Source organism: Coptis chinensis, chromosome 1 (assembly GCF_015680905.1).
Source record: "Coptis chinensis isolate HL-2020 chromosome 1, ASM1568090v1, whole genome shotgun sequence".
NCBI lineage: Eukaryota > Viridiplantae > Streptophyta > Magnoliopsida > Ranunculales > Ranunculaceae > Coptis > Coptis chinensis.
In genome coordinates, this window is record NC_141456.1 from 7917945 (window position 1) to 7942574 (window position 24630).

The 24630-nt window shown below is 43.9% G+C and overlaps 1 protein-coding gene across 3 annotated transcripts in view; it reads right to left on the bottom strand.

Moving 5' to 3' along the window:
- LOC147521837 (uncharacterized) overlaps positions 1 to 24630 on the bottom strand; it is a 28462-nt gene continuing 3832 nt past the window's right edge. The window contains exons 3-4 of one of the 3 annotated variants that reach the window (XM_086588835.1): positions 23785 to 23871; positions 23248 to 23641 (exon numbers count right to left, since the gene is read on the bottom strand). In XM_086588835.1, the coding sequence (XP_086444961.1) occupies positions 23333 to 23641; positions 23785 to 23871 (396 nt within the window). In that variant the 3' untranslated portion in view covers positions 23248 to 23332. Of the gene's footprint in view, positions 773 to 23247; positions 23642 to 23784; positions 23872 to 24630 lie in introns of those variants that run through there. The other 2 variants (XM_086588825.1, XR_015210952.1) reach the window with 2 other exon arrangements.

Sequence of the window (24630 nt, forward strand, 5' to 3'; positions counted from 1 at the left end):
TTTGATAACATACCACTCCTCATATCATTTAAGCTTTTACAAGACTCAAACAAGCCTTTACAGGACAAAGATAGGCAGATAGGTGCTGCAGTCACACAGGACTAGTAACAATTAATCTAAAATAGCTTCAAGTCATAGACACACCAAACGGGGTACACCAGTTCTATATGAACACATCAAACATTCAAACTCATAATTTTTACTAGGTGCAGATTGTTAAGAGTAGTCCATAGTGGTCACTGGGCAGGACTGGGAGCATCTTCTTATTCCTTTGATAAGAAAGGTCTGGGATGCGGTCCTTCCCAATAATCTCAATGTTATCCAGTCTGAAGCCCTTCAAATTGCATAGAATTCGATCCGACCGCATTCTGAAGTGTGGATAATTACCATTCAGCATTTCATTCGACTTGGTATCAAAAGTGTAACCTTTTTCTTCACCCTTCAGTTTAGTCCACGCATCTACCCATCCATCAGGGAGGGGGAACTCACCATCCTTCTTCTCATTCCAGCTCATGTCACCGCAGAATATGACATTCAAATACTTTTGGAGAATGGTAAGTGCCTCTTTGGCCTGAAGCAAACGCTCCCTTTTGAATTGATGATATTGGCTATTAGGGTCATTGGGATCAGCGCAACTGCTCTTGAGATGGCTCGTAGCAACCACCAGTGATTTGTTGCTCCCGACTTTAGTCTCAGTCACAGAAAGTTCTCTCCCCAATTTGGAGTTGCCGAGGGGTGCACTAATGACATCGACTGGACGAAATGTACTCAACTGCAAGCAATCGATTTAAGACAGTGATTAGAAGCACGTTTATACCAATCAGAACTCTACTCTTTAGCAATAATGATATCAACACTAATCTCTGTACGTGCCTACTTATTCGATCATCAAGTTCACTTTGTAATTTAACTGCCTTATACTGGATTTGTTTCAAACCTTTTTTTTTAAGCTTTCCTATTTAACATCAAGAGCATAATTCAAATTCCATACGTACAGGATCCAATATCTACAGGAAGATGAATAAACTAAACAAATTGAATATAATAGAAACATCACCAAGATGCAAAAATATTGTTTCTTGCTGGCCTCCTCTTCTGTCATGGAACAATAATAATCTTCCCACCAACTTGATCGCTGAAAAATCTTATATATATTTGGGGTGATTTCCTGCATGCATTTTGACAAATTCAGGAATAATTAATTAGAATGCATCAAAAGGTTCACAATCTGATGAATCAACATCCTAACAACATTGCCACGTTTACTTACCCTTAATAATTTGAGTCTACTGCAGAAGCTGTAATAATGTGGTAAATTTTGTATGCTAACCACAAATCTTGTTTCTGAGATGTGTCCATGAATTATGTAATTGTGCAACCACTAACATTGTAGAATAAGAAAATAAGAAAAACCTGGAAGCAAATGAAGTGTGGAGAGTGAAGCTGAACTAGTTCACCAATTGCTTTCATCCTCTTCTGAATCTCCACGTCTTCTCGCGACCAAACGTTATAACTCAAAATCTTTAGAGTGGTATTGGTAGTAATTGGAATAGGATCAGGGGAAGGTCGCAGCGAGAAAGGCGGCGGGCTGCCCCCACCAAAATTAGGAGCTGGGCTGTATATATATATTTTTGTGGAAAACTAGCTTGATATTGGGTGGTCCAGGCGTCCAACACCCCAGGTTCATGAATATGTCAATAAAAATAAAAATAAATGAAAATGCATCGGCATCAAACCACGGGAACCAGAAGCTCATTCTTGGGACCTCTTTAAAACTAAATAAATAATAATCAAGTAGAGATATACCACCAAGCATAACAAACAATGATCACAATTTGATTTCTCACTATACATTCTTACCAGGCAAATCTTGGAAATAATTGGTAATAGGCACTTGATCACGATCATCAGAATCATTCGATCTATATCGTGATACACCCCATGCAACGGCAAGTAAGGCAGTTCCTACTGCTGCACCCACAGCAAGAGCAGTTCCTGAACCAGAACCCGTGGATGATTCTCCTTTCTTTTTCTCCTGATCATCATGATCTTGATCAATTCCTCTCCCTTGCCTACTCTCTGCTGCACCCATATTGTAACACCAACAAAAGCCAATTAACCACCACACAAGCTGTGATCAGTGATCAATAGTACCTAGCTAGTACTTTCACTCACTGGCTGTCTAGCTCCACTCAAGTGGGAATTTATAGATTTTTTTCCTACAAAGTTCACCAATGCAATTATGCAACAACCTTTATAGTTGGTTCATACTTAATTTATTTATAAGGTTCATACTTTACATATATATATATATAGAAATGGATTCTAAACTTTACTTTATCATCATGTACGTGTACGTAGCACTGCATACGCCATTTTAAAGACCTTATGTGATACCCTGGGTTACGTGAAGTTGTAAACACCAAACATGGTACTTGTAGGGGAGTGATATTCTCTATACAGCACGCGCTTAGCATAGTGGAACTAAGGCACCGACCTGTGATATCAGGTCGCATCCACGAGCCAACAACGCGCCACAAGACAGATCGCATCATCACGAACTACATCGGGCGATACATACTCCCTATCCATAAGCAATCATGACCGACGGAGTACTTGCACTAATCCCGATCGGCCAGCCATCATCGCACGGCCGCAGCTACTTGCTCGACTATCACTCCTCATCATCACAGCCAACCTATGTAGATATTTCTCACACGCCCCATGATCCACACCCCACGTTGGTGATATCCTCTACACGCGGAGGGTGAGGATACACTCGAATCTCTATAAATACCACTCCTATGAACTACGCCAGACTGATTCTACTCGAGCCCAAAATTTCCCCGAGCAAGATAATGAGGGCGCCCAGTTTTCGAACTTCGGTCTCACCTATCCATTCATACCAAATCCCCGAGATTTTGCTTTGTAAGGAATATCATATCACACCTTTACATTGGCGCGCCGTGGTCTCGACATTACTTGAGAAACCAAACCACTTTCACACTAATCATTAGCAAAACCAAACCGTAAAGATTCTCAAGCCCACGGCATGGCAAGCCTCGGCTCAATTCAACTCTTTGGCCGGCCGGCTTACCATGAACGAACAAATTGCACAACTCGGGCAAGAAAACGCCACCTTACGCGGCACAAGTAGATACACAAAGCCCACTAGTCGGCATCAACGACGTTATCAACGTCGACCAACAAATCACCGAGCTAAATCAAAGGCTCGACAAGAATGCGGTCAAGAAAGATTCCACTCAAATAGTGCGAAAATGCCGAAAACCTATCGCCTTCCATTCAATTGCCGAAGTCCTTCACAAGGTCTCACCTCCGGACTTTGTCCAACCACGCTTCCATCGTATGACGGTCGTACATGCCCAAGCCAAAGATATAGCACGATATGCTCAAAGCCTTGCGCTTATACAAATACCGAGTTCGACCATCTACGATGCAGGCTCTTTCCAAAGAAGCTTTGAAGGACGCCCACTCGATTGGTTTTTCTCCCTCGAACCGGACTCCATAAGAAGCTTCAACAAACTTTTACCGACCTGCTCGCAGTTTCGATCGCATAATAAATGCACGCAAAGAGGGGTGACCTCAATTCACTCTTCCAACTCACTGCAGGCGGGAGGAAACCCACAGCTTCTTCTTAGCCGGTTCAAAACGTAACTCTTGGACATGGAAAGCGGCCTCAAGGAATCATTCGCCGCAGTGGCTTTCACAACCGCCGCCGCGACACGTAAAACCGACCTAACCAGTCGCTCTTGAAAGACCAACCGAAACGTTGGCGGTATGCGGCGCCAAGTGGATAAGTACATCAAGCTGCAAGAGGCTTTGCTAAAGCAGAAAAAGAAGAAGAAGAAGCAGCGAAGAGGGAGAGGTTTACGGCGAAGCAAAGACCTCCGTGAAACGACCCGACAACAAGGGCAACCCTCCCGACCCAAACCAAGAAATGATCGGAATTCGCCACGCCACCGATCTCCCGCCACATACTAGAAAAGATCGCTGCGTCGATTCTACGTAACTGCAGATAAGACAACCGCCAGACGCCTGCACCGTTCCTATCAAGGCTTTCCACCGCCAATTGCCAATGAGACCGACGTGATCTTTGGGGCTCAAGCATTACTTACAAGATCCGGTCGGCCGCCACATCAAGCAAGATACATTAGTATACCCGACGGCGACTGCGCCACAAGCCGATGGCCCGCCAACACGGTGTCCCCACCACGGCGGAGCCATCGAGGCCTCAAAGCCGCCTCTCATACCGGGGCGCCCAGAGAACGCGTTTATCGATCGCCAACCATCGAGAGGTCGCGACCAAGACGAGAACCATCCACACGATCACCATCCAAGATGATTCCGCCTCAAGTTCACGGAAAAGAAGGCGCCAGAGGTGCCCTCCATGAAGTATACAATTTCTCCTCACGAAATGCGGCCCACGCAATTCGTATGAACAGAGACATCACCTTCTCGAGGTCGACCTCAACAAGGTCCGCCTCCCCACATAACGATGCTCTCGTGGTCCACGCCAAAATCGATGATCGGACCGGCTGGCGAAGTTCGATCGACTCGGCAGCTCTTGGCGATATTCTGTTCTACCACACAATCCAAGAGATGAACTTACCAAAGTCGGTCTTCATAGACCCCATTGCACCCCTCTTCGATTCAACGCTCCGTGAGCCGACCCAATAGGAGATATCATCCTCCCGGGTCTCGGTGGGATCCCGGAAGACAAAGTCGCCTTTCAACACGCTTTTAGGCGTCTCGATACCAAGTCGCCCTACAACGCAATTCTAGGACGACGTTGATACATCAAATGCAGGCCGTACCTTCCACGCTACATCGTCATCCGCTTTCCGCCCGGGGAATGATGGAACTTCAAGCAATCACCGAGGCCCATCATTGTAACCCAGATCATCGCGAGCAAGCAAGGTCACGAACCTCCCATCACCATCGCCTACTGAACCCACAAGTTATACAATGGCTAAAGATTTAGTGGTCGAGGTGAGAGCGAAAGACAAAAAACGTAACGGCGGGGATCCAACAAGAGTTTCCACTCGCCAGCCCCGATCTCGACCACTACCAAAGCAAAGAAGCACTAACAAAGACGAATCATGGAGGTCGCCCCATCGAAAGCATCACTTAACAAGCAAAGTCTCGCGGACACCACCACCGCCTCCTCCAACCGGAAGAAGAAAGGTGGAATCGCTCCCCCGTTGTCACGCCAACAAAGAATCCGCCCGACCCTGTTGTCGTAACCACAGAGGACGCCCCAGCCCTCCGGACGACTACATACCCAACCAACCAAGACTAGCACGACTTTACAAAGAACAATCCTCCGTGAGCTGCCAACGCCGCAGAGCCAAGCACCGACTCAAGACAAGCAGCAAGTGAACCTGGGAACCGAAGACGACCCTAAACTCGTCTATGTGGGAGCCAACCTCGACCCCACACTTAAGGCTCAACTTGTAAAGTTTCTGTCCATGAATAAAGATGTGTTCGCTTGGTCGTATATTGATGTGCCTGGTATAGACCCTAGTGTCGCATGCCACCGGTTAAACGTCAACCCTGGTGCCAAACCACTTCGACAACGTCCTAGACGATTGTCACTACGCTTTCAAAAAGCAATCAACGACGAGGTAGATAAGCTCAAACAAGTCGGTTTCATCCGCAAGGTCGACTACCCAGAGTGGATCGCCAACATAGTGGCAGTCCCGAAAAAGAATGGCACAAATTATTGTTTTGTCGTCGACTTCACCAACGCCAATCAAGAAACTCCAAAGAACATTTCCCCTACCAAGAATCGACGACTAGTCGACCGGACTTGTGGGCACGAAGCCGCTATCATTCATGGACGCCAGATAGTGGGTACAATCGATACCACTAGTCTGAAGAAGATCGAGAAGACATCATTCATCACCGAACAAGGAACTTATCGTTACAACGTTCTCCCATTCGACTAAAGAACGCTGAGCGACCTATCACGGGACTAGTAACTAACATGTTCCAGACATGTTAGGTGATACCATGGAGGTCTACATTGACGATATGGTTGTCAAAAGCAAAAAGCACCGACCACCTCACCCACCTCGAAAGCAAGCCGCCTCTCCGCACTACTGACGAACCGGAATGAAACCGAACCCGAGAAGTGTCTTTTTGGTGCGCCCTCCGAAAATTTCGATACCGTGTCTCGCGAACGAGGTATCGGCTAAATCCAGACCAAATTCGGCGCTCATCGACATGCCCGACCCTCAAACAAAGAAACAGATACAAAAGTTGTCGTATGGTCACCGACTCAACCGATTCATATCCGAGCATCGACATTGTGCCGACCATTCTTACAAATACTCAAGAAAGGCGCGAGCAATTCTCATGGAACGATCAATGCCACCAAGCATTCGCCACCCTCAAAGAGTACCTCCACAACACCTCCGCCCTCGCTGAAACCAACCGACGGAGAAACTCGGGGCTCTATCCGGCGGTATCCGATTTCGCCATCGGGCCGGGTCCCCGTTCAAGGATCGAACACAATTCGAAAGGCCGATCTACTTCACAAGCAAGACACTCACTCCAGCCGAGAAGAACTACTCTTATATAGAAAGAGCGGTCCTTGCTTTGTTATACTCGGCAAGAAAATTCGATCAGATTTCCGTGCTCATCCAATCAAAGTGCCGAGCGATCTCCCTTTGAAGAGGATTCTTCACAAAGACAACAAGACTACCGGGATGGCAATATGGGCGTAAGAGTCGGCTTAACACCATATGGACTTCATCCGCCGCGATATCACGGAAGGGTCGTCGCTGCGACTTCCTAGCAGATTTCCCAGCTTGATCGAATCTCTAATCGAGGTCGAAAACAGGTCGCACCCAAGAAAGGAGCACGCAAAACAAATTGGTCCTCTACGCCGATGGTTCCAAAGAACCCCGAGGCAAAGGTATGGGAATCGCCTTAGTCTCCCCGAGGGAGCTATGGTAGAGAAGGCAGTTCGGATAGACTTCGCAACGCCAAACAACGGCGAGTCACGGCACTAATAATGGGAATGATGCTGCGATCCAAATTCGGGAGTAAAGGAGATCCAAATCTTTAGTGACTCGCGAATCGGTCGCTCGCCAGTTGCAAAAAAAGAGTACACTACCAAATAAGGTAACCTCTCTAAATACCTTCAAAGTTGTTAACAATTTGCTTCCGCCATTTAGCGAGCGTCGATATTATTCATTTTTTGCGTGGACGAACCGCCACGCAGATAGCTTGGCATATCTAGCTACCCGGACATCGAACCGTGGTCCCTCGACAACCGATTATCGGCGAGTCGATCGACTTACCAAGCGGACCAAGTCTTGACAATTAGCGACCTGGTCCCACTCTCTGAAGATCAGACGAGTCACTCATGGATGCAGCCTATTATACAAGATATCCAGCCGCACACTCCCGCAGGAGCAATTAAGGCCAAGAAGGTTCCACACCAAGCACGTAGCTATTGTTTGGTGAACGACAAATTATTCCGCAAATCCGCAGGCGGACCTCATCTGAGATGTATCAGCCCAGAGCAAGGCCAGCTAATTTTTGCTGAAATTCACGAAGGAGAATGCGGCAACCATGCCGGAGGTCGGTCACTAGCCCACAAAGCGATCTCCCAAGGGTACTTCTGGCCTCGTATGCAGATCGATGCTAAAGCGTATGTCCTCAAATGTATCAAATGCCAAACATTTGGTCACAACATCATGCAACCAAATGAAATCGATTAACATTGGCGAGTCCTTGGCGCTCCACATGTGGGGCATGGACATTATGGGACCATTCATCCCCGTAAGAGCACCGGCTTCCGCTTTGTCCTAGCTGCAAATGCACTACTTCACTAAGTGGGTTGAAGCAATTCCGTTAACACGCCAAAGAATCACATGTCGAAATTTCATTTGGACTCATCTCATCACCCGTTTTGGCCTACCACATACACCGGTGATGGATAATGGCTCCCAGCCCAAGGGCAAAACAACAAAGAGTTTCGCCAAATGGAAGATCGCTCATGCATTCTCTACACCACAAGACGCTTCAAAGCAATGGACAAGCAGAGGCCGCCAATAAGGCCATTCGAGAATTTGAAAAGAAAATTGAAAAGAACAAAAGCCGCCCGCCCAAATCACCGAGAACATACTACGGGCTCATCGCGACTACCGCTTCAAGCACCGGGCGAAGTCACCATTCTCCTATGCTATGGCACGTAGCCGCCATACCCACCGAAATGACAATGACGACAACCCGATCTGAACTTGTCGAAACAGCCTTAATGACTCAGTTCTAGCTCGAGATCGACCTCCTCGAGGAACGGCGCGACCTAGCGACCGTCCGAGTAGCAAAATTTCTACCAACAGTCCTCAAGAGATCTTACAACAAACGAGTACATCCACGATCTTTTCAACCAGCGATCTCGTGTTGAAGAAAACTCAAGATGATGCTAAGCTAGCACCAACATGGGAAGGCCCTTACATCGCGGAACGGTCGCTATAACGGCCAGTATTGATTAAAACCCAAGAAGGAAAGATGCCGCCACCACCATGGAACACATACTTGTTAAAGCAATTTTTCCAATAGTTGTATTACGCATTGTAATTCCCCGCTCCCGTGCACAACAAAGTTCAAATGAAAGAAAGTCAAGATGGTATCATAAATGGCGGACCTACTCACATCTCCAAACCACGCCTCCTACGTAACGCCTCGGGGCTAAACACGCCATACGCACAAGACGCCTCGTGAGCTTACAGTGCTCAACGCTTCTCGAAGTCTCGCTAAGTTGAGGACCTATACTTCTAGGATCAACTAAGCGGTGAACGCCTCTCAAGAGCGTAACGCTCGGGGGGCTAAATACGCCATACGCCAGGACGCCTCAGAGCTTACAGTGCTCAACGCTTTCTCGAAGTCTCGCTAAGTTGGGGCATATACTTTTCGACTCAACTAAGCGAAACGCTTCAGAGCGGGACGCCTCGTATAAACACGCCACCATACGCCCAGACGCCTTCGAGCTTACAGCTCAACGCCTCGAAGTCTCGCTAAGTTGAGGACCTATACTTCTAGACTCAACTAAGCCGGTGAACGCCTCAGAGCGCTCAACGACGCCGAAGTCTCGGGCTAAACACGCTAAACCATACGCCGCGCTAGACGCCTTCGAGCTTTACAGCTCAACGCCCTCAACGAAGTCTCGCTAAGTTGAGGACCTATACTTCTAGGATCAACTAAGCGGTGAACGCCTTCAGAGCGTAACGCCTCGGGGGCTAAACACGCCATACGCCGCCAGACGCCTCGGGGAGCTTACAGTCAACGCCTCCGAAGTCTCGCTAAGTTGGGGGCATATACTTTCGACTCAACTAAGCGAACGCCAGAGCGTAACGCCCTCGGGGGGCTAAACGCTACCATACGCCGCAAGACGCCTCGAGCTTACAGACTCAACGCCCGAAGTCTCGCTAAGTTGGGGGCATACACTTTTCGAATCAACTAAGTGAGAACGCCTTAGAGCCTCTTTTTCATCCTCACTAGACAAGGACCGATCCTCCTAAGGTTAATCAAAGAAAGAACGCCCCGGTGAACACCGTGAGCCCACGAACTTGCAAAAGCCCCGCTGGCCCTAAAAGATCAAACGGATCAAACGCTTTACATGGCGTGTTCCCATACATTATCATAGCAAAGATAACATGTAGCAAGAATACATTTCGCAAAAGGCGCATACGATAATCAAAGCCATGAACAAGTCGGACCAAAAACATATACAAAGATTAGTCAAGTGTTAACCAAAACAAGCACACATATCGGACCTAGTGAAATCATCTCCAGAGCACCGACCTGCTGGGTCTACCCAGAAAATCCAGGTCGGTTACCGAGTTACAAAATACCAAATGGAACGAACTGCCACTTTCGTGGAAACCAGTTCTCCAAGTCAATAGAAGCGAGCTGGTCGGGTAAACCCGAAAACGCAGCTCTAATGTTTAACCCTCATAGGGGCAAAGAAAACGCGCGGTCAGATCAAACAAAACAAAAAACATATCCTCACCAATAGACAGAATCAGCATCACGGAGCGACCACATGTTTATCCTCGTGAACGGTCTTTGGTTGAGGGAACATGTCCGGTACCGCAGAGCAACACGCATACCGACCTCTTGAGCACCACCCCCTTCTTCACCGACAATATTTCGCGTCCCAGCCTTTTTGCGCATTCACTACAGGCAGTGGTATACGCTGCTTCGAGCCTTTACGAAAGCAACCTTCCGCATTGCTTTCACAGACTTTCGGTCACCTCCGCGGATCTCCATTTGCAGATCAACAACAGACGCAGCAAGTTTTTCATTTTCATCGAATGAAAGACGACATTTGGCCGACATAGCTTCCAAACCTTTTATTATCGGGCCACCGAAAGCTCGCAGACATCCCACCGACTTGGCATCAACATCGATGCGAAGCGCTGTAATAACGCTCTTCAACTTATTATCATAACCAAAGAAGAAACCGCAAGTAATGAAAGAGCAATAAAAATCAATCGAAAAGAACGACCGAGAAACTAACAAACAACAGACTCACCGTGACAAATTTCGCCATGTCCATGGTCCCAAGAGCGATCCATGTCGCCGCCCTCGACCTCAGCCTTTGTCCCCGGCCCAAAGACAATAATACCCCTCGAAGACTCCGCCGCTATAGCGCAGAGTGGAAGCCGCAATCGAACGCTTCACAAAGACGCTTCTTCCCCGACCTCCCGACGTAGAAGAACTTCGCCCCCACGCCCCAAACGCGGAGGGCGAACTCCCACTAGCGACGTGGCCCCCGCTCCAGTCGCCCATCCGCTCGGGCGACCCGGAGGGAGGCCCCCCCTCGGTGGGGACTTCGATCACCACACCTCCAGAATTCGCCTGACCTCCGGGCCGCTTTAGCTTTTGGACCCCGCTGTTACTTGCCTTCCTCTTGCCACGGTCGCCGCGGCACATGTGGATGAAATTCCATCTCCTCCATCGCCAGAGGAGAGCTCTCTCGCCACCGCCCCACTCCCACACCAAAAGCGTAATAACGAGCCATATGAATGTGGCTAAAGCACAAAGAGCAAAACAGAGGCAATGAGGAAGAGATAACACCTTTACAATGATCAAAAGAGAAACAGAACCACCATACCCGGTGAGATGACCACCAAAAGCAAACACGCTCAAATGAGTGAAGACAAAGAAGAATAGAAGCCCAAATGCCATCGCCTCCCGAACAGCTTCTATTTATGCAAAAGAAACGCCTCTTCCCGAGGCAGCTCATTAAGGCATCGAGACGCCAAACGCCAATCCAACCGGGTAACATCATTTCATATTTCGCGAACCGTTTCATCTCCGCACACGCGCTGGCACGACCGGAAAATGGAAGTGACCATTGCTCACAGACGCTCCGTATTCAATATCGAAAGTAACCGTAGGACGCTTAACACCGACCTCACGCAAAACACAGCTTCAAGATTGATACAAGTCGACCACCTGCGGGGCATACAAATCAAACGTATATACAAGACGCAAGGAAGAAAACAACGGATAACAACATGGCATTAATATAAAACAGTTAGCAAACTGAAGACCAAATTCCACCAAGTCGCCAGATAAGCCGAAATGGCTGGTCTACCTGAAAAATCCAATTTAAAAACATCAAGATTATAAGCACGTATAAAGAAAAGACGAATCGCCTGTAACCCCCGAAAATGAAATTTATTGTTTTAGGCCGCAGGCCGCTTTACAAACGCAAAAACCGTATTTCAACTTTCAAACAACATCTTCAAAGCCTTCAACCGTAGGGACGCCCAAAGACTTGGGAACAGTTCGGATCACCAGAAGACGCCAATACTGCTTCAGTTAGCGTCCCTCCCAGACCGCCAACGACGGGAGGTTGATCCGCAACCACCTCACCAGCAGGAGCAAGAACGACCGCAGAATCCAAAGACGACCGACCTCGAAATGAAGTCGACTTGCCGATCTATTGCAGTCCCTCGAGATGGCTCCTCGGCAGTCGCCATACCTCGCCCAGCCTCTATTTCAAAGACGGATGGCAAGATAGGCGCGCCGCCTCCATTGCAGAGCTTTTACAACGGCAGCGAGCGATTAGCAAAGAATGTTCTTTCTTCGATCATCGACCTCATGCCTCATTCCCCCGCCTTCGCTCACAGCCGACGCCCTTCCGTGAGACAAGTGTAACTAGTCATGCGCCTTCCGCCGTTTCCAGCTCCACCTTCTCCGATTGAGATATCGCCTCGAGATCGGAGACCTCAAGCCTCAAGGCCTCAACCTCCGACTTCTCCATCTCAAAGAACAAGGCAGCTTGTCTTCGGGCTTTACGATAATTCGCAAACCATCCGCAGCTTCGCATATTACCGCAAAACAAACGATAAGCAATAAAGCAGTACAATAAGGGATAACACAATCGCAATAACACTTCCACTTACCGTGCAAATCGCCTTTATCCACCGCTTCACATTCGACTCTAGTTCCTTTGGAGTCAAGGTCTTTCCCCACCACCATCAAGTGTCATCCCTTCTAGCAAGCAAGCGGCTATGGGTGCGGACTTGTAGCTGCAACCGACCTCTTCACAGCCGCTTCTTCCCAAGCCATTTCATCAACATACATCGTTGCGCCCGGCTCCGCCCTTGCCAAGACCGGACGGCTTCCTTACCGCCTTCCTCGAGCCAACCTTCCCTTCATCTTGCCCGAGGCATCTCCAACCACCCGGGTCGAATGACCTCCTCGGGCAACCTCCGCTGCATCCTCGCCTAGAACGCTGAAGTCGCATCGGCTCGACTCTCCGCGAGTCGCCCTCCCACCCATTCGCACCTCACCACCTCAGGCGATCCGGGCCACCCTCGCAGCCTTAGCAGTCGGTAGATCGAACATCGGAAGGAACGCCCTCAACGCCGAAGGAGCATCCTCCCACCCATGCCCGACCTGACCGAGGCCCCAAAGACTTCGGTGGGTCGCTTCACCCCAAGACGGCCCCCGGTTTCTATCCTCCCCGGTCACCAAATCACTTCCACGCTTCCCATAACACGTGCTTTGACGCCCCCTTACCACGAGCCCTACTTTTCTCGAGCTTCTTCTTCCAACAACAGTCCTCCACGCCCTTTAAAGAATTCGGCGACTTCTCCAACTTTACTTGGCGATTTTCGTCCCGAAGTCACCGAAAAAATCTCTCGACATCGCTTGTTCGTTCGTCATTGTGGTGTCGGTATCCGTATAAAAAGACAAAACACCAAATGTTCGACAAGATAAAATCAATCGATATCAATAAAAACCTAAGAAAGCGATCGGGTACCCACCAGTGAAATCACACGCTTTTCATCAACCGAACCCGCCGCGAAAGAGTTACCGACTAGCAGAACGGTCTTTTATCCCAAGACTCGCTATTCACTCCATCCGTAACGGGCGATGAGTAGCTCGGGTTTGCAAGCTAAAATTGTATGCCCTAGATCGCCTCAAAGTGAAGTGCTCAATAATATCGGCCGACTTCGACCGGTATTCACCACCGGCGCTCAACAGTCGAACACCTTTAACAACCGCCAGTGTTACCCACGAACCGCGACAGCGCTTTGCCACAGCCGTTCAAAATTGACAAACCAACTTCGGTGCGGTATCGCCATGTGCGCCCTCGCGCCCCTCACAGACGATCACCCCGGTAGGGGACGCATTTATCGCTAAAGACCAGACGCCGGTCGCCTCGTGGATCTCCGCATCTTCTACGGTTATACCATATCTTTTCCTCGATATGGAAACGCCTCAAGGCGTTTTATCCACAGCCCTAGGGCGGTAGCTCGCCGGCCGACCTCTCACCGCCCCCTCGGCCAACGCCAAGAACCACGTATGGATCGAGCATCGCCTTCTTCACTCACACAATTTCGACCTCATCCCTATCTTCCTCACTCACCCATTTACCAACCGATTCATCCGTCTCCTCCTCCTCTTCCCAACCAAGGAAACTTCACGCGACTTCGTCCGAACGAGTGTCATCGAACCGACATTCTTCTCCTCTAAACTTAACAAACCTAGCTACCGGTATCTAACAGAGCACCCTAACTACTCTAGCACGTAAGCTTAACACTAAACAAGGGAAACGGGTTCAAAATGGCGAAAACTAACCCGAGGGTTGATGCGCTTAATGAAGTTCTCTACCAAACGGCGAGCCAAATGAAGCCTCACCAAGCAAGTAAGATTTTTGAACAACCGCCTCCCAATTTCCAAGGCATTATGATTACACCGAGTCCTAGCCCCCACGACTTCCAAGTAATCGCCTTTGTCTTTTCACATCCCGAAAAACGGGCGCCACGCTCCTTTGCTGCAATCGCCAGATCCTCGCCACGTCGCGTCTTTCGCCACACGACGATCACACTAACCAACTCACGCGGTTAGCACTAGTCGTTCTACACTGATCGTGGCCGATCCCCAACTATCACATAGTACGCCACGTTAATCGTTTCTCTCGCCAGGTCGTTTTCACAACCTACTAAGAGGGGGCTGTGTAGGGGAGTGATATTCTCTATACAGCACGCGCTTAGCATAGTGGAACTAAGGCACCGACCTGTGATATCAGGTCGCATCCACGAGCCAACAACGCGCCACAAGACAGATCGCATCATCACGCGAACTACATCAGGCAGTGACACATACTCCCTATCCATAAGCAATCATGACTGACGGAGTACTTGCACTAATCCCGACCGGCGGGCCATCGACACGGCCCGCAGCTACTTGCTCGATCACTCCTCATCATCACAGCAAGACCTATGTAGATATTTCTCACACGCCCCATGATCCACACACCCACGCCGGTGATATCCTCTACACGGAGGGTGAGGATACACTCCGTCTCTATAAATACCAATCCTATGAACTACGCCAGACTGATTCTACTCGAGCCCAAAATTTCCGAAAGCAAGATACGTAGGCGCTTCGCCCAAAAGCCGAACTCGGTCTCACCTATCCATTCATACCAGTCCCCAGAGACTGTTTGTAAGGGAATATCATATCACACCTTTACAGTACTTATAAGGAGTATCTTTTGGATAATGTATATTGTTTATTTGATCAATAAGGAGTATCTTTTGGATAAACGTCCCCGTTACAAAATAATTTTTTTTTAAGACGATAAGAATTCACCGAAATTTTGAGTTTCATGATTTTAGTATATGTTGAACAAAATTTCCTTAAAACTAAAATATGATTGCACATGAACACTGTTCTTACCAAAAGAGAAGTTGACAAAACTACCTGAATCGCAACCCTATATCAAAACAATATGAAATTGCGTTGGATTAGTACGAGTATACGTATTTAAATCCATAACAGGCTTGGGATTTTACAGTAGACCAAAAGCCAGCCCACCTTTGTTTTTGAAGCCTTTGATGTGCGGATGTGCCCTACCTTTGTTTTTGAAGTTCCTATTTTTCTTTTTTCTCTCTTTTTGTAAGGCAAATTAACTGATGAGTCAAAAGTGGTAAACTTTAATTTGAGATTCCACTAGTTCCTTAAGGAAGAAGTGAAGAGTTTTTAATTCTCTCCCACTTGTTATTTTGATTTGTGAGAAACATGGCGGGTGCTAATGTAAAACATCTCCCAAAAACATTCGAAGGCTCTCTACCTCCTTTAGAGAGTGTATGGATGTTCATCTGTCAAAAAATGAAAGAAAAAATCAACCTAGCAAGTCATCTTGTTAGTTCAGCTCTCAAATGTGCATTTTATTACTCTTACATTACTGTATTACAACATTTTTTACGCATAATGAAAAGATAACTTATAGTTTTTATTGCCTGTTTCAGAGAACATTTCAAACCACTTATCATAAAAACTGCATCTTAGCACCAAAATGAGCCTTATTAACGCTTATTATGAAGACTCAAAGTTACTATAAAAAAATGCTGAAAAAAATCAAAATCAAAGTCAAAGGTCAAAGGTCAATGCCTCTACACAAGAAAATTGAAAGTCATGTCCTTAACTAAGAAGACTAGAGATGAATGGCCTTGATACAAAAGAAGACTTGCTCAAAACCTAGCTTGGTCAAGAAGAGAGAAAAAAACAAAAGGAAAAACATAAAGCAAACATGGTGAGGTGTCTTAATTGTAGAGGGAGAGGGCAGCATATCAGTCTTTTGTAAAAGTAGGGGTATAAGAACCTAAAATTAGGATGAGATAATACACCTAGACTTATTCTAGTGTCGTAGGAGTAGTATATGATTTATTTTCAAGTCATTTACATTTAAGTTTTGTTTTACTTTTTGTTCTTCAATTCACCTTTTATCTTTCAAGTTTGTGTTTCAATTATTCAATTAAAGTTTTTCCTTCCAAGTTTATGTTTCAATCTTCACTCAAAGTTTTTTCTTTCATCAATCAATTTGTTTAATTTAAGTTGTTCATTCAATACAAGTAGAGCCATAAAAAAAACAAGTCCTAAAGCTAATAATACTATCTTGTCTTCTTCACAACTCCCACCAATCCATCTTCCAAACAATCTATGGTGAACCTCATCAATATCTTTGAACTTACCACTTATACTAAAACTTCAGTTTACTAGAGCATATGTTGATCAACATGGTGATGATGTGTCACTTAAAGAAGTTATAACTCATGTGATCAATATGTATATATCAGTTACATGGGTTCTCTGAGGGGTGAGAGGGACTTCATTTTGCACTACAATAGCTTTTAGGCCAAACTTTTACCTGGGAAAATAAAGTATTCTAACTTTAGAGGTGGCACACAAAGTCAGTCAGTTATAGATGGTGATGAGATGTGTTACTTATATATGATTAAGGAGATTATGAAACATGTTGGGGATGCACTTATTTCATGTGTTAAATACATCAGTAGAGGGAACTTGTGTTCATTCAAGTCTGATGGAAAAATGTTGTCAATGTGGGATCTAATCAAGGCTAAGAGAGAGATAAGAAGTACCACTTATTTGTGTCCATAATTAATGTTGACATCACCAAGCCTCCACATGCATAAAACCCAATCCATTTGAATCCATTAACTAATGAGCCACATAAAATCCCACTTTACCTTTTCCCCCTTCCCTATCTACTCTAAACTCAGCAACCACTGTTGTTACCACTCCAAAATCAGTTATCACTCACAATGAAGTGAAGAAATCCCCTAGATTAAACGCTCTTTCTCCAGTACTACCAAATATCAGTTTTAAGCTGAGAAAATCCCCTAGACTTAACCCTGTTATTCATTTATATGAATCACCTCCCACCACTATCAAAGCAACAAAAAAACTTCAATTTTGTACTCCAGCCACAAAGGTTAGGGTTGAGCATGTTAGTGAAGTTGAGGTTGAAGAGCCTATTAGTGAAATTAGGGTTCAGTCTGATAATGTGGATCCTGTGAGTACTCAGGTTGAAGAGATTTTTTAGAGTGGCATGGCTTTTGAAGATTTATTTGACAATGAAGTTGAGGAATTTGATATTGGAGTTAGTGAGGATGATGAAGCTGATAGGGTGCTTGAAGTTGGGGATATATTTGGCCCTTATGTGGTCATCCAGAATGGTTATGTAAGTGCTGAATCATCTGACTCTGAAGATGGAGAATTTATCCCTAATGATGATAGTGACAATAGTAATGATGTGGATCCTAACTTGGCTGATTCTGAAGATGATGATGGTGATGATGAAGTTAGGTTTTTTGTTAAATTGGCTAAGAACCAATATGAAGCTGAAGACAATGAGAGAAATGAGGGCCAAAGGAGTATAGTGGTTGGTATGTAATTAGTTGCTGGGATAGAGTGGAAGACATATAAGGAATGTAGGTAATTCATGAAGGATTTGGCCATTGATCAAAAGTTTACTTATCACCATATCAAAAATGACAAACAGAGACTGGGGTTAAGATGTAAGGATTTTGAATGCAGGTGAAGGGTGTTTTGTGGTTTGTTAGGTAAGCATACTTTCAGTTTGTACCTACTCACACTTGTGAGGCTAATGGGAGTAACAAGTATGATCAAGCCAAGACCCCTTGGGTAGTTGATAATTTAGAAGAATATGTGAGAGTTCATCCAAATTTGTCACCAAAGGACTTCATGGCATAAGTGCTCTATGAGTTTGGGGTTGATATTTCATATTGGACTGCTTGTATAGCAAAGTCTAGAATGCTAGAAAGGATTAATGGAAACTATGAAGAGAGTTACACTAAGATATCTATACTAAAAACAAAAATACTGAAAAGGAATGAAGGATCAATTGCAAAGTGGTACAGACATGGGGAAATAGGTGAGTTTGTTGGATTGTTTTTGGCCTATAAGACATCATTGAATGGATTTTAATGGATGTAGACCTATCATTGGTCTGGATGGTGCATTTCTTAAAGGCAAGTATGGAGGTTGTGTGCTGAGTGCAATTGGTCTAGATGCAATGAATAGGCTCTTTCCCCTTGCTATCTACATATGTAAAGGTGAAGATAAGTTCACATGGAATAAGTTTTTACTCAATCTGAGAGCACATGTGTAAGACCCCTATTTTCTATTTACATTATTTTTCGTAACAATATTTAGTATGTCTGTATTTGATTGTATTTTTCTGGTCAACGTGCTAATATGTGGGTTTGACTTTTGATAGAAAGAGAAAGGAGGGAATACCAAATAGTAATTTCGAATAATGTTAAGATAGGAAACTATTATTTGAATTTTGAATGTTGGGTATAGATTATCTTTAATTTTCGGAAAGTTTTAAATCAGAAGGAAACAAGATAGTAACATAAGGAACTTAATAGATATAGTACTTTTAATAGAAAATAACATTCCATAGTTTTGATATAAGAATATTTAGTAAAATAGGAAGTTGAGCTAAATATATGGTGTCTACGAAGAAAGGAGGTTTTTCTCAAAAACACAAACAGCACACTCAAGCAAAAACGAAGAAGAACGGCGGATTTTGCGAGCTAGTTGGGATTGGTTCTCGCGTTGTCGTATTCGATATTTCTTTTTCCCGATAACACAGGAGGTGAGTAGTTCATTCTTCATTTTCTCGTATATAGACACAGACAACTTTACTGTAGAACCATGTTTCGTTCATTTTTCATTTTCTTCTCTTTTCTCTTCAACAATTATTCTTATTGTTAGTGTTTAAAACTTGTTAGATTATAGGACTATCAAAAAAACTCTTAGGTGGTTATTAAGGGAGGCGCGAGCCCCAAACCTCTGTCCTGTAAATGGTTGAATGGTAATACTGTGATACTGTGGTGGTGTTGTTGTTTTTTTTTTTTGAACTGCTATTTTGTATTGTGGGTTGGTGGTTTGATGAATGGTGGTAGTGGGGAGTTTGAGCGTGGGTTGAAAGCTCCAAGAACATTAACGGCGGTCGGATCTGTGATTTGAGAAGGATTGCGAAAACTGAAAATTTGGGGTCGCTTAGTGAAGTAAAGTTGTGGGGTTTTTCACCCACACAAATTTCGCTGAGTTATTTGTGGGTGGTGTGTGAAGGATTTTTGGGGGTGGTTGGAAGCTAGCGGCTGTTGCTGCGAAGGGGATGACCGTGAAAGCAATCTAGTGCTCCCTGTCGCTGTGTAATTTTTTTAGACTTGGGACTAATTAGTTGGGCCGGACCATATCAGTTTTTGGTTTGGGCCGGTTTAAAAAGGTTTGTGTGGGCTGGTCCTTAGAAGGCTAAGTGGATCGGATAGTATTCTTACTATTCTTATATCTGTTGAGTTTAGATAATTTCAAGTTGGGCCAGATTAGTTTATGGGCCGGGTTAAGGCTTAAGTTATTGAACCAGGCCAGTTTAGCCTAGACGATTAGGACCAGGGTTTGAACTCTTTTTAAATATGGGTTTGGGTAAGGACCGGTTGGGATGACCACTGGTTAGGACCATTGACTGTTGGGTTGATTGTTGACCCGTTGACTGTTGACTTTTTCCAAAATGTTATAGATTGAATTTTATGGACCAATCCGATGATAGGATGTTGGTGACACTTTCAGAAACTTGTTTGTCAGTATCTAATATAGATTTGACGTTGATCTTGTGTGAATATTGACACGTGAAGAGAGGGAAATTTTAAGATGCATAGATATATACATTTGAATAAATTACGTAACGAAAATCCTAGAACCTAGCTACCACAACTCATGTCATTTGCCCCGTGTGCGCAGTAATTTGATTGGCCCTTCGGGCGCTTCAAGAAATCTGAATGGCCCTTCCGGGCGAGTGAATAGTGGCTTGATTATCTCGTTCGCAAAACTTTAGAACGAGACGCGCATGACTTTTATGCCGAATAGTGGCATTACTTATATAATGGCTTTCGTGTGAAGGTTACCTGTTGTGCGGCATCTCGCTCAGGGTAGTTACGCACGGAGTGGTTCATTATGTAAGGGGAGGCATGCGGATGTACATGTTCGGCGTTGGGTAACGATTGTGGTAGCTAGAAAAACTAGATAAAACATAAAGACGACGTGTTACTAGGGACACTTGATAAAGGTTACTGCCATAATATTTTCCTCAGGTGTGGTTATTGATTTAAGACTTTCAAGTTAAGTTTCATTTTTTGCTATGATTATTACAAATTGCTTGCAGGAGAGTGGGTTAAACTAATTATTCTTGCAGAGAGGACCCACTCTGCGATAGAGCATGCACAAAGGTAAGTACTAGGCTGCCATAAGTTATTTACTCTTAGTTAGAAGCTAAGGTGCCTTTATGAAGGAACTAACTACCTTAAGCTAAGGCGCCTCGGTGGAGGAACTACCTGCCATGTAAAGAATGAAATATTATGTATATCTAAATGGTTTTACTAAGGCTACTCATACCAGCATTATTTATAATGTTGACCTGATTTGCATGTTTGCTAATCGGGTGTGTTCTTATATGAACATAGTCGATCAACCTGGACAGGGTTAGCTGATGTTCGAGAAGGGGGCGTGCTGCTCGTGATTGATGTTAGCATTTATTTTTAATAAAATGTCGTTTCATTTTTCCTCAGAGATGTAGTGGAATTTGTTGGGGACATATGTTTAATGTATTTTTTTTTCCGAATTCTTAAGTGAAGAAGTTTGTAACTTACTTTTGACCACAAGTTTCCATAATGATGAGTGATTGTTTTGAGTATTTTATTGTTTAGTTTTCCGCGTGTGTTATTATTCATTAGGGTTATGATATAGATTGGGTTTTGAGGTTGTTGTCACATCTCGGATATCGAGGAGTCGGATATCATTTATATTATCTGTTTTATCGAAATTCGGGGTGTGACAACATGTGAACAAACATGCAGAGAAGCTTACATTTATCTCAGACAGGCATAAATGACTTATAGAAGTTGTTCATGTAAACTTTCCTAAGTCTAATCACAAGTATATTTTTATGTGTTTTTATGTTTTACATTGTTCTTAAACTGCTAAATTACATGACAAGTATTAACTTTTGTGTACTTTCAATGCTTAGGTTTTGTTTTAGACATATGTATAAGAATTTCATACAAACTTTTAAGGGTGACTACTTGGAAAGTTTGAGTTGGGGTGCAGCAAAGTCATATAAACTAGTGGAACATGAAATGTTTATGGATCAGTTGGAGGAGGATGAACCTGATGCAAAGGCGTGGTTGGAAAGAGAAGCCAAAAGTACTTGGACTAGATCGTATTTTGACTACACAACAAAATGTAATGCTATAACCAACAATTTTGGTGAGCCATTTAACTTATAGATTCTAAAGATTAAGGATAAACCCCTCATTAATTTTATAGACAAGTACAGTTTAGCAGTGATGGGGCTATTGCATGATAGAAGGAGAGATGGATTATAATGATTTGATTCAAGCTATTGTCCTCATCATTAAAAAGCTTGAGACGAAGTCCACTAGGTACAAGACCCATGGTGTGTCACCTACTTCATATTGTGCCATTAACATCAAGAGTGATTGATAAGAAGTTTATAATTGACTTGGTTAAGCAAAAATGCACCTGCATAGTTTGGCAAATGACTGGGGTACCATGTGTTAATAGTTATAAAACAATTCAGACCTTCCAAAGAAAGTTGGGCCAAGTTAGTCTCATTTAAGTTTTGTATTTGTCAATTTAACTTATAATAAAGTTGCATACTGATGACTTGGGGGATATGCAGGTACTGCAGTCCTTATTACCATGTCAATACATTTAGGGCAACTTATGTTGGTTGGATATTTCCCTCTGACAATGAGGATGAATGGGGCAAGGTAGAATGTTTTACTAAGTTTACTTGTTATTTAGTATATTATAGTTATATATTTACAGGATTTTGACTTACAGGTTATGCCTGGTGATGAGGCTCTACCTCTAACCATTGAAAGGAAGGCTGGAAGACCTAGAAAACAAAGGATAAGAGGTGATAATGAAGAGAGAGCAACAAGCAAGAAGGAAATGTATAAAATATAAGGAGACAGGGCACAATAGTAGGACATGTCCTCATGGTAAGAATGAAAATAATAGAAAGAAACAAAAGACAACTAACTGCAATGAAGTTGAAAGTGGGGTAGAGGCTGGAGGTGAAAATGTGGAGGCTGAAGGTGAACATGTGCAACAACAAGAAGAATAAGAACATCAAAATCCTAATGTTAATGATATACCTAGGGCACCTAGAGGTGGTACAAGGGGTGGTAGGGTGCACAATGTGGACCAACAAAATAATTTTGAAGTTGACAATGTGCAAGAGAATGAAGGTGAAGGGAATAGTGGTGCTAGAGGTGGAACTAGAGGTGGCAGGAGAGGTGGTGCTAGAGGTAGAGCTAGAGGTGGTAGGAATGTGCATGAGAATGAAGGAGAAACTGGTAATGTTAATTTGGACCAACAACAAAATAATTTTGAAGTTGGGAATGTGCAGGAGAATGAAGTTGAAGGAAATGGTGGTGCTAGAGGTGGCAAGAGAGGTGGTAAACGCAATGGTAGAGGATTAGGCTGGTGGATTGGGATTGATGAAGATGCATAAACACCCTCCACACCAAGACCATAAACTCTTACCCCTGTTGTCAGTGTGTATTTGACTCAATCCCAGCCTCAGTACTTATGATCACTTGCATTGTATTTGTAGACAATGACTGCAGTACTTTTTGGTGTCCTCTTATGTTGGTTATGATACTATGTATATTAAACTCGGTTATGGTACTTTGTTTGGTTTGTTTTGAGATGATGTAGGTTAGTTATGATGCTTTGTAGATTTTGTAGCATTTCATTGGTGTTTCATTGCTCTGACTTGCTGAATGAATGAAGAAATACATTTTGGTGATTTATTGATGTGTTAAATGGAAGAAAGTTCATATTTATTCATGTAGAGTAGTATTGATTAGGGAACACTACTGATTACAATAGGAAACTGATCCCGTCTTACTCACTCACACACATTTGCACAAGTGTTAGGTAAATGACATTGATCACATAGGTGACACTCCTTGCAGAGAGGAAATTGTTCCTTGCACAGTTGACAGACTGAAACAATCACCTCTTTGTTGGTGTATATCTCCTGCACAGCCCTACAATAGTTCACTGAGCACTTCAGATACTTGTTTTCTAGTGTACCCATTTCATTATACTCTATAGCCACACGCATAAAGCCCCAACAAGGTGCATTTGGGCAGTGAAGACCAATGTAAGGGCATTCTGAAGCATAATGCCCTTCTTCTTTGCAAAACTGACAGACCTGTAAAACATAACAACATATCAGTGAATAGTCCTAATTGTGTTTTATATAATTAGCCTTTTGTCCTACCTGTTATATGTATATTTAGTGTTTGGTCCTTCAGATCCACCATTAATGGATAGAAATAAGATTTCAAAACTTACTTTTGATGGAGAGAAAACTGCAACTGAAGATCCACCCATCTCAGTTTTGAGTATTTCGACAGGATGAATGGGTACTTTACTTGTTGGTTGACAAGTTTGAAGACAAGATGTATAAGATGACCATTTTATATAGGTGAAATAAGAACACAAGTACCAATGACTAGTTTATTGTGCTTGTTGGATGGATCTTGGGATTTGGCCTTTTTCATTTGATGATCTAAATTAAATAAAAAAACAATCACGTGAAAGACATACTCAAGGTACTATTGCCATTTTGGAAAATGCTAGCATATATCCACTTTGGGCCATTTGCCAAATTCACAATCAACTCAAAGTCAACTAACTGCCGCTGTCAATTTGGGACTAAAGTTCAATAAACGATTAATTATGAACTAAACTCTAATTTCGTTATTAATAGTAGGACCAAAATGCAAAAATCCCAACTGAAAAAGGTTATTCGGCCATCTTCTAACTTTTTAAATATGTTTAACTGTATCTTTAATTAGATTCACGCCAGTATGGGATTACCCCTGCTTCTATAAACTAAAAATTCAGCCACTTAAATTGCATCCAATTCATTTTATTATAAGGTATTTTGGATTAAAAATCTAGTTTACATACAGAAATCCATGAAGTAATGGGTAAATAACCATCAAACTAAAAGAATATTTGTGGAGAACTAGCTTGATCTTGGGTGGTCCAGCTTCATGATCAATATGTCAAGAAAAATAAATGAAATTAAAATAAATGAAAATGCATCCAACATGGCATATCGGCATCAAACCACGGGAAAAAGAAGTTCAATCTCGGGGCTTCCTTGAAACTAAATAAATAAATAATAATCAA